Source organism: Mchenga conophoros, linkage group LG18 (assembly GCF_057382185.1).
Source record: "Mchenga conophoros isolate Kocher_MC1m ecotype Shallow Benthic linkage group LG18, M_conophoros_male_GT1.1, whole genome shotgun sequence".
Lineage (NCBI taxonomy): Eukaryota > Metazoa > Chordata > Actinopteri > Cichliformes > Cichlidae > Mchenga > Mchenga conophoros.
Genome location: NC_140543.1, coordinates 20,493,797 through 20,509,758, shown reverse-complemented (window position 1 = coordinate 20,509,758; position 15,962 = coordinate 20,493,797). Strand labels below are relative to the sequence as shown.

Sequence of the window (15,962 nt, the reverse complement as noted above, 5' to 3'; positions counted from 1 at the left end):
GCAAATTGCAAAGAGGAGACAGTGGGGCACTGTAGAGAGCTGCTTTAGCTCCTTTATTCTCCCCTAAAATGGAGAAACACACATGCACAAAGGAAGTGATGTAGAGAAAGAAAGAGTACATGAAAAACATAAGAGAAATTGCTGTGCCAGAGAGTACTACAGCACATCCCATCAGGGCTGATCCACAACTACGTTTGGCGTTCAAACTGTTATTGTTTGAACCAAACAAATCACTTATAAACACAAGGCCTCTGCCTTACGAGGCTCATATTTAGGCCCTTCTGTAAACAGCAAAGCACAGAATGAATCAATTAAAAGGGCATTACGCTGGTTCCTGTTTATTTAAAACATGTTTACACTATATGGGCCCTCCTGCCTCTCTGCATGATTGCCTGGAACTTAGCATTCCTCCACCTCCTCCTCCTCCTGCCACCCCTCGACGGGCCCGGTCACGGCCAAGGTATACCAAATACACACACGCACACACACGGTGCATAGATTACAAACACATTTGTTATGTTGAAGAGCGTTTTCAGTAAATATTGATCTCGTTCTTCCTCTGTTTCTGTGAGAGATGATTAGAAGAACTCCGTCGGAGCAGCGGTCTGCTACAGTGTGCAATCACTATGCAGGAACACATATAAATACATGCAGCAGCAGAGAAACTCAAGCCTTAAAGGAGCATTTTGTTTCAGATGGGTGAGTAACTACGTATATAAGTGAAACAACATGTTCTTTGATTCATTAAACATTTGCTGAAGGAAAAATATTGCTAACACCTAAAATATTGCCACAAATATATATAAAAAAAACTACAAAAAGCTCAATCATAGTAATTTAATAAAGTAATTTCGTAAAGGTGAGTGAGTTGTGGTTGCATAAGTTATAATATTTACTTTATTACAGAGTAAGTTTGAAATAATAATGTTAGTGACCTCTTAGGAGTCACCTGGTTGCTGATGACTACAGCCCTTAGCTTCTGCGTCTTAAAACAGAAGCTAATGTAGAAGCGCCTTAAATTGGCATTCCACCTGAAGGCCACCAGATGACGATAGATGTGGTTGCAAAAAGAACTCCAGACCTTTAGAAGTCTATGGGGGAGCAGCTTTCTGTCTTAATCACTATAAAGGTTTTCCTGTTGATTTTATCAGTTCAATCACTCATTTTATGTGATGCTGAATGAAAAATTAAGTCTATTTTGTAAATTACGGTAATACCATTTTTACATAATACAGGTATGAAAGCACGTACTTACTGGCTAACAACTCAGACCAGCCCTTCCTTACCGCATCCGGTATTTTTGGAACCAACACTCGTGAAAAACTTGTCTTCAAAACCAGACTTCAAAAACCAATCGTGCTGGTCACCCCTTTAGAGTTAGGATGAAAACGTTTTAGCCACATGCTAAACAAGCTCATTTTCAAAAAGTTAAAGATGACATGTTTCAAATAAAATCTAATGCAATTCAATTTTATTTATACAGCACCAAATCATAACAACAGTCACCTCAAGGCACTTTATATTGTAAGGTAGACCCTACAATAATACATTCAGAGAAAAACCCAACAATCATATGACCCCCTATGAGCAAGCACTTATGTGACAGTGGGAAGGAAAAACTCCCTTTTAACAGGAAGAAAATCTGGCAGAACCAGGCTCAGGGAGGGGCGGCCATCTGTGCAAACGGTTGGGGAGAGAGAAGGAAGACAGGATAAAAGACATGCTGTGGAAGAGAGCTGTGGATTAATAACAAGTATGATTACATGCAGAAAAGTCTATTAACACATAGTGAGTGAGAAAGGTGACTGAAGAAAAAACACTTAATGCATCATTGGAGTCCACCTAGTTACCCTAGCATGCACTGTTGGAGGATGCCAGTGTACCTAGAGACAACCCGTAGACGCAAGGAGAATATACAAAGTTCATAGTAGCCATTAGATAGTAGTAATTAAGAAATACTAATTTCTGATTGTTGATATTTTTTTGCAGGTAGGAAGATGGTGTCGAGGATATCACTACAGTCTCACAGCTGTCTGCATGGACTGGTGACCAGAGTCCTCAAGACTTGGATCAGAAGATCAACACCACTCTTACATCTCAGCTGTGGCGCTAGAGATAGAAGGCTGTTAGGTTGGCTTAACAAAAATCACTGAACAGCATTTGTGTCTCCTGCCAATTTCTGGATTATGGTGGGTTTAATTTTCAGATTTCCAACAAGAACTATCAGTTCTTACAAAACAAACAAACAAACCAACAAAAAAAGATATCCTTTTAAAATACAGTTTACACTTTACTGTAATTATTCTCTTGAGGAAAAGCGCTGCTGTGGATGTGAAGAGAAGCAATCCTAGTTCCCCAGATTTGTGTGGTATGTCACCCTGAAGTCTGCTTTCTCACTGGCTTTACAGCTAATTCCCCCATTCTTCTCTGCTGTGCTTAGTGCAAAAGTAGAAACACATACACCACCCCCTGCTTCACACAGACACGCATCCCAGTGCATGTTTTTACACTCACACACTCACACACACACGCACCCACCGCTCTCACACACATGCACACACACACACACACACACTTTTCTTTACTAATCAGCCCTATTGAATTCCAGCAACAATAGGCGCTCATCCTCGGGCCACCCAAGCAGTGCATGCACACAGACACACACACATGCACACCAACAGCACCAGATCATGAGTTCTGTCTTTTGTTCCTTTATCATGTTTTTTCTTCCTTCATTGATCTCACCTCACACAGGTCAGGAGTTGGCACTGGAAGATCCTGTTATCTGGACTATCAGCTTCTGGGCCCACACACTGCACTCGCTTACAGAAAGGAGGGAAGGAGCTCATTTTTACTTACTGTTAACATCCACTGTCCTGGCAATGCTGACGAGAAGCAGACACATTGAGCAGTTTTACGTCCAATGCTGTCCCTTCTATGACGCTTCATAGACAGACCGTGATGTGCCTGCTGCTGTCATTACGGCTGTTACATTCCTCCCTAATTGCAAAAGCTGTTACCGACTAACAATATTGTTATTTAATTTCTTGGCTGGGGAGAGGAGGCAGAAAAGGTTTAAAAGTAGTTCTTGTACTGCTCAGGAATAGTCCAACACACCTTAATTTTTTATCTTATTAAATCCTATCTTATGTGGTTCCCAGAATGACTCAGCACTCCTGTTTCTTCAGCTGTGGGGACATAAATCTGTGGGGACCCACCTTCTTTTCAGAGGAGCAGGTCCCCACAACATAAATCAATATATTGTACTGGGTTTGAGATTAGGGTGAGCTTAAACTAATATTAACCTCAGGATAAGGTTTGGGTTTAGATAAGTAGTAGATAATTTCTTCTACTCTTTAGGTACATGCAAAATAGTCTCTCATGAGTGTGAACATTAGTCTGAACAGTTGTTTACATAATTTCCCTCCAAAGCATGCTGGGTAAGGCTCCAGCCCTGCTGTGACCCATAACTGGACATGTTTTCTCGTCACTGAACTGTGACATTGCGCACAAATGTGATGACATCACTCGCTGAGCAAATGTTCTCATTAATGAAGAGCTTAAAACAAAATCAGCAGGGCCCGCGTTGTTCCTAGCTCGAGGCCGTACGTGAGATAGTAGAAACTAAGAGATATTTAGGTTTAGCTTACCCCGAATATAGACACATAAACACTGCGTTGTGTTGTTGCTGTCTGCCTGTGTGCAAGAGTATGAGGCTTGTGTTAGATGTGCATGTGCATGACAGCGACTTCAAAAGAGCGAGGTATCAGATTCAGACATGGGCTGCTTTGCCTGGGCTGACAAACGAGGAGCTGTTGTGTGGGAAGCAAAGGAATTTACAGCATCTACCTTTTATCTACACAGGTGGGCCTGTGTGTATATGTGTGTGCATCTGCGCACGAGGAGGCAGGGATGTGGGTGTGTGTGTGTTTGAGAGAGAGAGAGCATGTAGCTTGTTTTATGTTTGTGTTTCAGAATCTGCAGTGCACATAAACACAAGAGGCTTGATGTTTGTGTGTGGGGATGTGCGTCCGAGATTTAGACAGATGAGTCACAACAATAATTCAGGCAACCGGTGATCCCAGGCACCTTACAGGTGGTTCAAAGCTCCAGTTCACTGGTTCCTACTGTTAAGTCATTGTTCACAAAGTGGGGACGTTTTACTCAGCAGGAAGACACACGCTGCTAAATGCTTGTCCGTGTGCGACAACTCTTTCTGACGGATTATTTCCTAACCCTAAACCTGTGCGGCTTTCAGGGGGTGTCAGATGACTGTCAGGAAGCTGAGGGCACTGTTATGCTTGCACAACACCTCAGGCACAGTGAGATAACAATAAATCTAAACCGATAAGACATCCAGTTCATTCTGCATGGAGTTTTCTGTCTTTTTCATGTCCTTAGATAATCATCATAAATTTGTTTATCATCCCTCTGATCTGTGAAACTCACATTTATTTGAACACAAACAAAACAGTGAGCGAATAGCTGCGTTTATGTCGTGTTATCCTTTAACTACTGCGTACCAGACAAATGTAGCAAGTATCTTGAAGACTTGGGATGAGGAAAATTAAGAATGTGGTCATCAAAATTTTATGCAGAGTTGGGTTAACTGGGGATTCCTAATTGTGATAGGTGTGGATGTGAATGGTCGCCTCTCTCTGTGTTAGTCCTGCAACTGATTGGCATCTTGTCAAGGATGTAGCCTCTCTCCCTTTGACAGCTGAGGTAGGCCCCCAGCTCACACAGTTATCCAACACGCTTTGTAAATACGTTTTACTGTATGTAAGATTTACATTTTGACCTGAGGTTGGCAAAGAAATAAAGGGAAAGACAAATGTCCAAAGCAAAATTAATGTAATTTTCAGACCCAAATGAAGTGTAATCTTGTGCTTAAATTGGATGAGATGGATGGAGCATGCTTAGAAAGTTCATGTCTATCCTTCCCTGACAATATAATAAAGATAATATTAAAATCTTTGCCTTTATCTTAAGCATCTCTTTGATTTTACCGCTTTAGTAACTCAGCGCTTGTATGTCAAGGCCAGAAGGGTCAGCATGCTTCTACCCGACACCTCAACATCGTGTCTTGATGAGAGAACAGGCCACAGTGTGTGAGATGTGTGCTCCCATTTTATTTATTTACAGGGCAACAGGTGGACATACACACACGCAAAGACCGGCAAAGACCGAAGAAGCACTTTTTTTCATTCCATTTATTTTGTTAGTTAAATTTCTATAGCAGGTGAGGGAACATAATGGTCACACAAGGGTTTTTTCTTGAGCATAGTTTTCAGAAGTCACAGTGTTTTAGACGTGGACAAGAACATTTTTAAAACTGACAATGAAGAAGGAAGGGCCAAGAGGAGACTCAAAAACAAGGTGTAACAGTGACTCCTACACACCTTCTCCTTCATGGTCCTCCAACCGCCCCCTCTGCTTCACACACACACACGCACGCACACCTCCTGCTCTCTCACACACACACACACAAAGGCCTCAGCTCTAAAGTGTTGTGAACCCCTTCCCTCCCATGACCTCCCGCCCTCCAGTCCACCCCCCCCCCCCCCAAAGTCAACAGAACAATAAAATAAAAGCAAACTCAGCCACAAATAGATATATTTATATATAATATATATTTACTCTTTAAAAATAGAACTTCAGTCTAGATACTAACAACTGTACAAACTACAAAAATAAAAATTTAATATAAATAATTTATATGGCATGACATTAACATTTTTTTCTGAAATAAACTACAAATCAATGCAGGACTCCCTCGCCCACCCCCTTCCCACAAGCGCGCACACACACACACACACACACACACACACACACACACACACACACACACACACACACACAGATACTGACAACACCTCCTGGCTGTCTATGGTGTGATCAAACTGTGAAAGGTGTTTTTGTTCAGCTGCAGTAGCTACTTGACTGTTTTTTCATATTTCCAAAATAAAAAAACAAAACAAAAAAACCAAAGCTGCCACTTGGAAAATGACACACACACACGTAGACACACACACAAATAGATCTGCAAGTTTCTCCCTGCAATTATTTAACCTGGCAGTGATTAGACCAATACTGAACAAGAATAATAACAACTGAAACTCTGTAAAGCAAATGAAATGAAAGAAATGTAACATGACACATATATGAGGTTTGCATTAACAGACAGAGTCATTAGAAAAAAAAAAGTGAGTCAGAGCGTGTCGAAGCGCTAACTAGATTGAAACCGGTTTACATCGTGTAATAATTGCACAGGGTCACGATAACAAGAGACCCTAATAACCCTAAAGCAGCCAGCAAAGAAAAGAAAGAGAAGAAAATAATAAACTAAAATAACTCCCTTTGCATTTGTGAATTTTAAGATTCCCTTTCAAAACTAATACGAGAAGGTGAACGACACTTTTGTTAAAGTGACAAAAGTAAACATCACCCACTGTAGAGCTTACAAAAACTGCAGGAAAAAAAGACATCAAAGCTCCTTCAAGTAATTTAAAACTGCAGAGGCCGTTGGGGCACAGGCAATATGAATTAAGCGTGTCATGATGGCTGACTGATCAGATTTGACCATTTTCAGATAGATGGTGACAAGCGTCAGCCAATCACTGCCAATCGTGGTACACATTCTGTGTCTCGACAAGAGAAAGCGATAAAAACATATTTATACAATTACAACATAATACTGAGCTCTGAATGCTGTGATAACAGGGGAAGGGTGATGTAGTGAAGGCACGGCGGTTACTACTGTTAAGAAAACACCATCTGCTGTGTAAGTTTTTACAGTGCACACTATGGCAGAGAGTCTGTCAGATACAGAATACCTCACAGCGCAACACTGTGATAGATGCTAACAGGAGAAGGGGGAGGGAGGGGTACTGCATTTTTCTTTTAAGGCAAATTGCTTAAAATTATTTTGAAGTGTAGCAGCAAAAAAAGGAACATAATACAAATAGAAATAAAACACTGACCATGTATGTTCAATAGCCTATAATCTTAATAACATCTCAGCTTTGTGAAAACATATAGCACATTTCTTATTCTATACAGTGCAGGGGGGCAACCCAAAAAAAAAAAAAACACAAAAAAGAAACAAATAAAATCAACCACCCCACTTGAAGATAATCTTTTACATCTGAACTTTTACACAAGAGAATACCCAAGTTATACAGTACTCTTTTAAATAGCTTCCCTCTTGTTTAGTATTAAAATATATACTCATAAATTTATATAATTCTTAAAAGAAATATTTTTTTCGTCTTAACACGTCCTTGAAGTAAAACCTCTCATTTATTCTTTAGAGTCTATGTACAGCTGTCAATGTGTGACGTGACGCCATGTGGACGTTCTGGGGAGTAGCCCAGAGATTCGAAGAGAGAGGGCGAGGCGTGTGAGAGGGTCTAGCAGTCTTTGGGTGCCTGGATCCTCAGCTCACCTGCAGCAGACAGAAGACAGAGAGCGATCAGACTTTAGGCACGGGGGACATTAAGTCACGGTCACATGTTACTGTCAGTGACAAAGAAGCCTGAAAACTTTGCTCACCTTGTGTCTTGTCAAGCTGATATTCTGTCTGGCCCTGTGTTGCTTCCAAGTCCTGGAGCTCTAGAGAGTCTCTTTTACATGAAGAAAAGTTTGTTTTGTCACCACATGTCCTCTTAGCAGCCTCAAAACAGTCCGACTCGCTGTCCGTGTCAAAACCTTCATGCATGTAGCCTTGGTATGCTGCTCCCGGCAAGGTCGGGTGGACAGCCACTGTCACAGAAGCCGTGGCTGTAACCATAGTAACAGGTCCCCCAGCGGAGCCTTGTTGTGTTGGCAGGGTAGAGTTGCTATGGCTATAGCTCAGCCCTTTAGTCCTGTTTGGCTGAGGCCCTCTAACGTTCTGGAACCTGGGGCCGCTCTGAAAAGTCCTCCCAGGAAAGTGGGCTCTGTCGCCGGGTAAGTGTTGGCCAGGCTGAGCCTGGAGTCTCTGGGAGCCCCTCTGCTGCTCCCGCTTGTTTTCATCCCAGCATGTAACCTGGGATCCAAGAGGAGACTGTGCAATGTAGGAAGATTCACTTAATGGTTCAATCCTCCCACCAGGAGCTGTTGCATTTTCTCTAAATGGCTTCACCACCTAAAACAAAGAAATGTTTACAGTTAACTTTCAGAAGATTTGATGAACAATAGGGCAGCTTAATTTGTCTGCGTGCTCATGCAGCGTACCGTAAGTTTAGGGAAGCTCGGGTCTTTGCTCGCTTCCAGCAGTATATGAGATGTTGCTGGTGGAACGCTGGTGTGCGATGCTAAGTATGCACTCCGTTCACAGTACTTATAATCCTCCTCCCCAATCCCTGATGTAGTGGTCAACTCAGAGTAATACTCAGAGTCTGATGACTCAGAAAACGCCTGTTGACGAGAGCGTGGGTTGGGGTGGCCTGTGTAGTACCCATGATGGGTCATTGGTGGAGGCAGCGGAGGTTCTGGAGAAGGTGACGGCAGGCAGCTGGCATTGTCAACCGGGGTGACCTCAGCCGGAGGACCCATCATGGAGAGGAGGACTGGGAGGAGAACCAAGCCATTAAGCATCCCCAAAACAGTCAGGATGGCTAGCACAGCGAAGAAATACCTGAAGGATGGAGAGACATGAGATGTTAGTTTGGGCGTGAACCGAAAACAGACACGACAAAGAATCAGTGTCAGAATAAAAGCAAACGGTAACACGCAGTAGTGACTGATCGCTGTTAATGCATTTAACCATCCTGAAATCAGACAAATGCCAAAGGACAGAGCAGGTCTGTCATCTCTCTTTAGCCTATTGGCAATTTTTTCAATCAACTGGAACGTGCAGTGACAGAGCTGCAATTCATTTAATCCTATTTTCTTTTGCATGCTAAGTTTTATAGGGATTTGGCTAAAATACAGATGCATTAAAACTGTCAGCCAAGCTCATGACACTTTCACACAAAGTACAAGACATTTAACATTTGACAAATGTTTGGGGTTTTTTTGGGTTTTTTTTTTTTGCTTTATCCATTTTTCTATTTAACATTTTTGTTATGCAACACATTTTTTTTTCTTTTCTTTAAATGGACAAAAACACACGTGTGTGTGCGGCTCCAAACACTCCAAACACACACATAGTTGGCACATGAGGAAGGGAAGTAGCTCTGGGGAAGAATACAGGGAAAGCCCAGTGTTTGTGTATCAAAGGCGAGGGGGTTGGGTGGTGGGGGCAAATCTGATTCCCTGCTTAGTCCAACTAAAACATGCTTTGATGCCTCCACTGCTGCTGCTACAAGATATTCTCTCGCTCGTTTTCTTTTTTTCTTTCTGCTCACACTGTGCGTGTGTGTGTGTATGTGTGTGTGTTTCCATCTCTGTACAGCTCTGAGGAGGCCAGGGGTGGAGGCAGGCCACAAGAAAGAGCTCCCCAAGAAAATTAGAGAGGACTCCACTTAAACACTAACAGAAAGCAGGGAGACAGTGAGATGCTAACCACCAGCCAGACTTAAAGAGGTAAAACAAGAAAAAAAAGAGGGAGGGAGGGAAAAAAATGACAGTTGGTATGAGGGAAAAAAGCCAACAAGGACAAGGATAATAGCTGCAGAGTGTTATGGAAACATTCCCTCTCAATGGACTACTACAGTGATTATTACTACTACCTCACTTGACAAAGGTCACTCTTTTGTCTGATATGTTTACTCTTTTCCTCTCTAGCAGCTGTCCTTATTTTCCTCTGTTATCAGAAGGATATTCATAAGCTGCTTTGCCAAAACCCTGCAGGGACGCACATATTTAACAAGCATGCTTAATCGAATTAATGCGCATTCACCTGCAGATGGCGAAATGATAAATAGTTTATCAATATTATCATTACTATTTTAGAATGGCGTCCACATTTGAGCTCACTTGCTTTTACCCCAAAATGACAATTCTTTACGTGGCGGAAAAAGAGACAGAAAGAAAGAGAGTGAGACGTTGGTGGGACCTCCAACAGCGTCTCACTGTTAGGAATTCTGTTGTTTATATAAACTGTAATCTTTTCCATTCGTTGTCAGGCCTGCAGAGTCGTATGTGTGTGTGTAAGAATGAGACAGTAAGCGCTTACACGCATGTACGTATGTGCGTTTCTCCACGTGTGTACACCCGTGTGTGTGCGTGCGTGCGCACTGACTTGTGGCCTGCCTGCATGCATGCACATTCTACGTAAGTATGTGTGTGAGAGAGGTCTCTGAGCAGAGCTGAATTAGGCGTGCTGTTTATTCAGTGCATTACAAGGCCAGGAGATGTTTACAGCAGTATATTTATGCTACTCCCCAGCTAGCCAGCCTTGGCTTCCCCCAATCAGCTACAGCTACAGCTAAACAAGACCTCCAACAGAGACTAGTCCCCTCTGTCTCTCCTTCACGCTCTGTTTTTTTGAAAATTGTCTCTCAAAAACGTGAGCAGAGAAAAAGTACTGGAAATTTGCTCTGGCACCCTTAATTCCAACCCAACTTCCCAGGTATTCTCAAATTCCCGCTACCGGTACCTAAATATATGTACATTTCTTTATGAGTGTAATCCAACAGTTTTGGAAGATCTACTCATCAGGCTGTGATCTAGCCACCCACAAAGACCTTATGTCCTTGTACGGAAGCCACCCTCAGAAAACGTCTCCTGCTCCCTCTGCTTCTGTCTCCGTTTCTGAAGAAAACTGTGCTTTTTATGTCATGGAGGCCTGCTGCAGTCTGTGAGCTCAAGGCTGTGGTTTAGGGTTTGGGCCGAGACCACATTCGGCTGAAAAACATGGAGGTATTCGCCTTTTTTCCACTCTGACCATGAAACAGTGGTAGAAAACACACGCACACAGAGCAGATGCGCACACAATGTACACTCACCAGTGTAGACTCTCTTACACACACACACACACACACACACACACACACACACACACACACACACACACACACACACACACACACACACACACACACACACACACAAACAGAGGGTCTGTTGGTGGGCCGCAGAGCATCTGACCAGTTCAAATTTAGCTCCACTTCTTTTTCATTACGGCATCCAACGTGGAAGGCGGGAATGCCAAACAGATGATAGGAATTTTTACAGATTCCCCTGTGTATGTGTGAAAGAGACAGCGTGAAAGAGTGAGAGGGAGACACCACCCAGTGGGCAGCAGAACACTTCCATGTTTACAAGCAGCTGCTACACACACCCTTGATGTTTTCCCCATTTGTTTCACTCCAAGCTCGAGGAGTCAGATGTGTGTGCGCTCCCAGAGTGACAGAACCAGGTGCTTATTTGTCACTGTTTGTGTGTCTCTGTGTGTGTCTACAAAAACAACAAAAAAAGGACTTCCACCTGCATGTAGACCTCCAAAGTGAGGTTTCCTACTGCACCCAAAGTGAGATGAGACAACCGGCTCCACACAAAATGCTGATTCTTCTAAAGGTAGCATATGACCTTTCCGAATGAACACTCACACTCACTTACCTCATGATGAAGTCAAATTCGGACCCAGCCAGCATGAGAACACCCAGCAGCGTGGAGATCGCTCCGTCAACCACCGGGGCAAACATGTGCTCCAGCGCCACCGCCGAGCGCTTGTTTCTGTTGCCAATTGCTGTCAGGAAGCCCTGCGGAAGAGAGAGGGGGGAAGGTGGGGAAGAGAAGTGAGTTGGAAATCTTGCCGATCACACAAAACTTGTGCTTGCGGTGAGGCTTTGGCAAGCTCCCTAGTTCCTGCATTTGGTTTTGTTGAGGATTACAACACTATGCTACAAGACAGTAGAGTGTGCACGGAAGCAGGTTGCCACCATGAGTGAGCAAGCCAATACCTCAATAATTTTAAAATAGCCAACTTTTCGCCAGTTATAAATAAAATATTTTGTAATGCATTTTCTTCTATTAGGTATGATTAGGTGGTTAGGTGCTGCTCATTCCTTACCAGAGCGATGTGAACAGTGAACTCCACTCCGATGCCCACGGAAGCGATCAGGATGACCACAGGAATGGCACTCAGCTTGATGCCAATTAGACCCATGATGCCAAACAACTCCACAGTCATCATGGCCAAGATAAACACCTAAAAGCACACATGAAATTTAGCGTTACCACTTTTCCAGTGCAGGAAATGTTAAGCCAGCCAACACAGTAGGATGAAAAAAGAAGATATGGCTAAACGAGATTGTAAAATTAAAGCATTTCAACTACGATAATGCTTTTCTTTCTAGATGGAGCGGAGTCCTGCTGCCAGAATCTTTGACCCTGTGGTCAAGATCTTAATGACATGAGATCAAATTTCCCACCCTCGGGTTAATCCCATCCCCCTCGCCCACTCCCATATTCCTTCTTTCTCTTTCTCTTCTTCCTTCCCATAGGTGCTTAACACCAGAGATTGACAGCACCAAAGGCAAAGTGTTTGCACCACATTCACATTTACTTGTCCATAACAAATTAATCTTGTTTCATTTTTTTTCCACAAGATTTTTAGCCTGTGTCGCTCATTTTATTGTTTTCTGACATTTAATACAACAGCTAAGTAATGCAGTGCCACAGCTTTCGAATGCCTTCATGTGGGGTGTTACTGTACACCGCAATACAAACAGCAACAACAATCCTTAGAAAACAAGGAGGAGAAAGCAGTTCCTGGCCAACGGCAGCTTTTGATCCCAGCTGGGGCTTTTAGCTGGGGCATAGTTAAATTGGAAATGATAAAAGCTGTTTTACTGCTCGACCACATACAGGCTGGGTGAAGCCTTCACATGCCGGTTGATGCTTGGAGACCATGCATGCACGTAGCTGTGCCTCTCTGTCTGAGAGACTGTGTTGTGTTGCTGTCTCAATCAGCACTGCTGTGGGCCGCTGCTTAAATTAAACGCATTCCTGCTGAAACTGGCTCTGTAGTTGAGCTACAGACCCCTAATGGGGCTATGGGGATATGTGTTTCTGTGTGAGTTTGGGGTCTTTGAGGACCACCGGTCCCACCAGCTTGTGTGTGAAATGTTATCCATCTGTTGACCACTCAGATTGTCTCTTTTCCACTCTCCCACACGCACATACACGTACAGACAAATATCCCTGATGGATGGGTTGTGCAGGCCAAGGTCGCAACTGGGCAGATCTGTCCTGTCCCCAAATCTCTCCCTCTCCCTTTGACAAAAGGAGTGAGAGAGTTGGAGGTAGAGGCTTCAGGAGGGTAAAGCCTTTCTTGCTCCTTTGCATTTCCTTTTTTTTTTTTAGGCTCGCAGAGCGCACATTAGAATAACAAAGGGCCTTGTGTGTGTGTGTGTGTGTGTGTGCATGCTGGCCCTCAACAGAGAAAAAAGGGGCCCCCTAGACAGTGTTATTGAGCTATGCTGAGAAGGGTGAAAATAAAGAGAGCGAGAGGGAGGAAGGGGTTAAGGATGCTAAGTTAGGATGAGGTGGAGAATTAAAAAAACAAAACAGAAATGATGTGGAAAAATGCATGATATGAAGGAATAAAAAAGTGGAGTGCAGGATGAAGAGCTATCCACTTACAATGATGCCTGCAGTCCAGGGGTTGAGCAGGAGGATCGCACAGACCAGGAAGGTGCAGGCCAACACCACACTGATCGACAGCAAGAACCAGTGTCGGAGGCCAATGTACTGCTCCCAGAACAGGAAGGGGTATCCGTTGGGGTAATTGAACACACCCTTGCGGCCAAACTCATCGCAAATGGTGCGCACGCTCTCGATGGCTTCCACAAAGTCGCTGGCCTGACGAAGGCCGTTCAGGTAGAAGGGGAACTGAGCAAACTCCAGGGGCTCTGCAGCTGGGACTGCGAGAGGAGATTAAAAGAAGGTAAAGTGATTTTGTATTCACACTGTAAGTCACCTTTAAATGCATCCACTCTGACCAAAATCAGATGACTTACTGCGCAGATTTTCCCCTGTAGTGTCATACTTGTCATGAATCCATTCTCTGGGGTGAGGGTAGAAGTTGGCCTGAGATGCAGCGTAGCCCAGGGGATCATTACTGACCCAGACTGTCAGGTAAATGTAAAAAACCTCTGGGGGAATCAAACCCTCGACATCCACCAGCCGACGAGAGGTCAGCTAGAGAAAAAATTAGCATTTGTTGATCATATTTTCATCTACAATGCCAAGCAAACATATTATGAGACAAAGCCTTTTATCTTTTTTTTTTTTTAACTCACCTGGCTGTAGTTAAAAGGCTCTTTCTTGGAGCCAGTCTGGATCAGGAGCTTGTATGCCAGAGCCCCGTCTTCTGTGCCGTTACGATAGCTGTCAGCGGTAATTCTGCCTGCCTGCCAGTCAGCATCAAAAGCCGCCTGAAGACCTGTGTGTGAGGTAGAACACACAAAGAAGAGAGAGGATTATTGAGGCTGTCATTTATAAATGCTTTGATTTCTGTTATCATAACAGTTCTTCTGCATGTCTGCCTGTGTGAGCAGTGATGCTGAAAATGTGAAATATCAAGTTTCCTTTTCTGGATCAGATTGACCTGATCGCTGTTACTTCTTCTTCACTGGATCTGTGACACATTCTAGCCTAAGGACGCGCACACACACACACACACATGCCAAGATAGCCTATGACCTCAAACCGTGAGCGAGTACGTCACCTCTAAGCCCAGGTGGATGCAGTCTAACAATATGACTGAACTTCCACTCACCCTTTGCACATTGTAACCCCCACACCCATTAACCCACTCACTGTTGTCTTTAGCAAAAAGCATGTCTGAAAAAACCTAATGCATTAAATAGCAGACTCATTATCAGAAAGAGACAGAAAGAAGAAGTTATTACCTAACTCCCTCTAAAAAAAACAAACCCAAAATAACATTACTCTGAATTCTTACCTCTGAGCCAATCCTGGAAATAGTGCAGCCACATGCGGGGCAGTTTGTTGTCGCTGTCTCTGACCACATATCGAACTGAGTTGAAGGCGTTGTGCAGCTGAATCAACAGCCTTTGAGATCGGGCATAATCGAATCCGTCCATAGTAACCAGGTACATGTTATAGAAGGAGAAATACTTGAACTGAGCGTCGATGAAGTCGTATTCCTTGGTGTCACGTGGCACGATATCGGTCAGGTAAAGGCCGTCATGCACCATGGTGGTACCGTACAGGCTGAGGCCCAGGAGGCACAGGAAGAGAACAACCACGGCTGCTTTGCTTTTAGGCTTAAGGAGCAGAGGGGCATATTTCTCCCTGGCAAAATTGGACAGGTTCCAGTGCAGGAAAGGGAGCGGTACACACTTTTTCCCTGATCTGGAGTCCTCCACCTGGGCTAAGAGGTCTCGTGTGGAGCTGGAGGTAGGGGTGAAGAGCTGGGAGCCATAGGGGTCTGGCACAGAGGTGGTGGGGGAAGGAGAGGCGGCTAAAAGGAGGAAATACAAGCAGGAAATGAGCATTCCAGTATCATAAATTGCTGTATTGTCAGAATCATCATAGAGTTCAGTTTACCTTGAGGCTGGGAGGGAGGGCAGAGGATGATGGAAGGAGGGCTGGTGGAAATCTGTGAGGTAGGCGGCAGAATTGTTACAATATGCTGGCCTGCCGCGTCGCACTGCGTGAACGCCTGCACCGTCGTAGTGATTTGGGTGCTGGTGGTGATGGTCGAGCCTGCAGTGTACTGGTGCGTGTGCGCCGTTGTTGGTGTGTGAGGCTGTTCTCCGGCGTCCGATAACTCTTGAGGGGAGAGGTGGATGACGCGATCGGAGCACGGGCTGTAGAGACAGCAGAGGATGTCCAAACGCTTGTCCTCGCGACGGTGGAGGTCCAAACTGAGGATGGCGGGGAAGATGAGCAGCACCATGGCAAAGTTAAACACAACCACAATGGCCGCCTAGGGAGAGGGAGAAAAAAATACAGAGTGAAATAAGAGCAAGATAGAGCTAAGAAGAGACTGAACAGGATATAAAATTACAGACACACCAGCCCAACTGGGAAGAGTCAAGACTTTTTTTTAAAATTCCTGA

At 44.0% G+C, this 15,962-nt stretch overlaps 1 protein-coding gene across 1 annotated transcript in view; it reads right to left on the bottom strand.

Annotated features, from left to right (window-relative positions):
- Window positions 1–5,603: 5,603 nt before the first annotated feature.
- ptch2 (patched 2) overlaps window positions 5,604–15,962 on the bottom strand; it is a 28,087-nt gene continuing 17,728 nt past the window's right edge. Inside the window, exons 14-23 of the mRNA XM_085253952.1 lie at window positions 15,448–15,829; window positions 14,840–15,361; window positions 14,175–14,317; window positions 13,893–14,073; window positions 13,516–13,796; window positions 11,942–12,079; window positions 11,488–11,630; window positions 8,218–8,620; window positions 7,555–8,128; window positions 5,604–7,447 (exon numbers count right to left, since the gene is read on the bottom strand). Of these exons, the coding sequence (XP_085110078.1) occupies window positions 7,413–7,447; window positions 7,555–8,128; window positions 8,218–8,620; window positions 11,488–11,630; window positions 11,942–12,079; window positions 13,516–13,796; window positions 13,893–14,073; window positions 14,175–14,317; window positions 14,840–15,361; window positions 15,448–15,829 (2,802 nt within the window). The 3' untranslated portion in view covers window positions 5,604–7,412. The remainder of the gene's footprint in view (window positions 7,448–7,554; window positions 8,129–8,217; window positions 8,621–11,487; window positions 11,631–11,941; window positions 12,080–13,515; window positions 13,797–13,892; window positions 14,074–14,174; window positions 14,318–14,839; window positions 15,362–15,447; window positions 15,830–15,962) is intronic.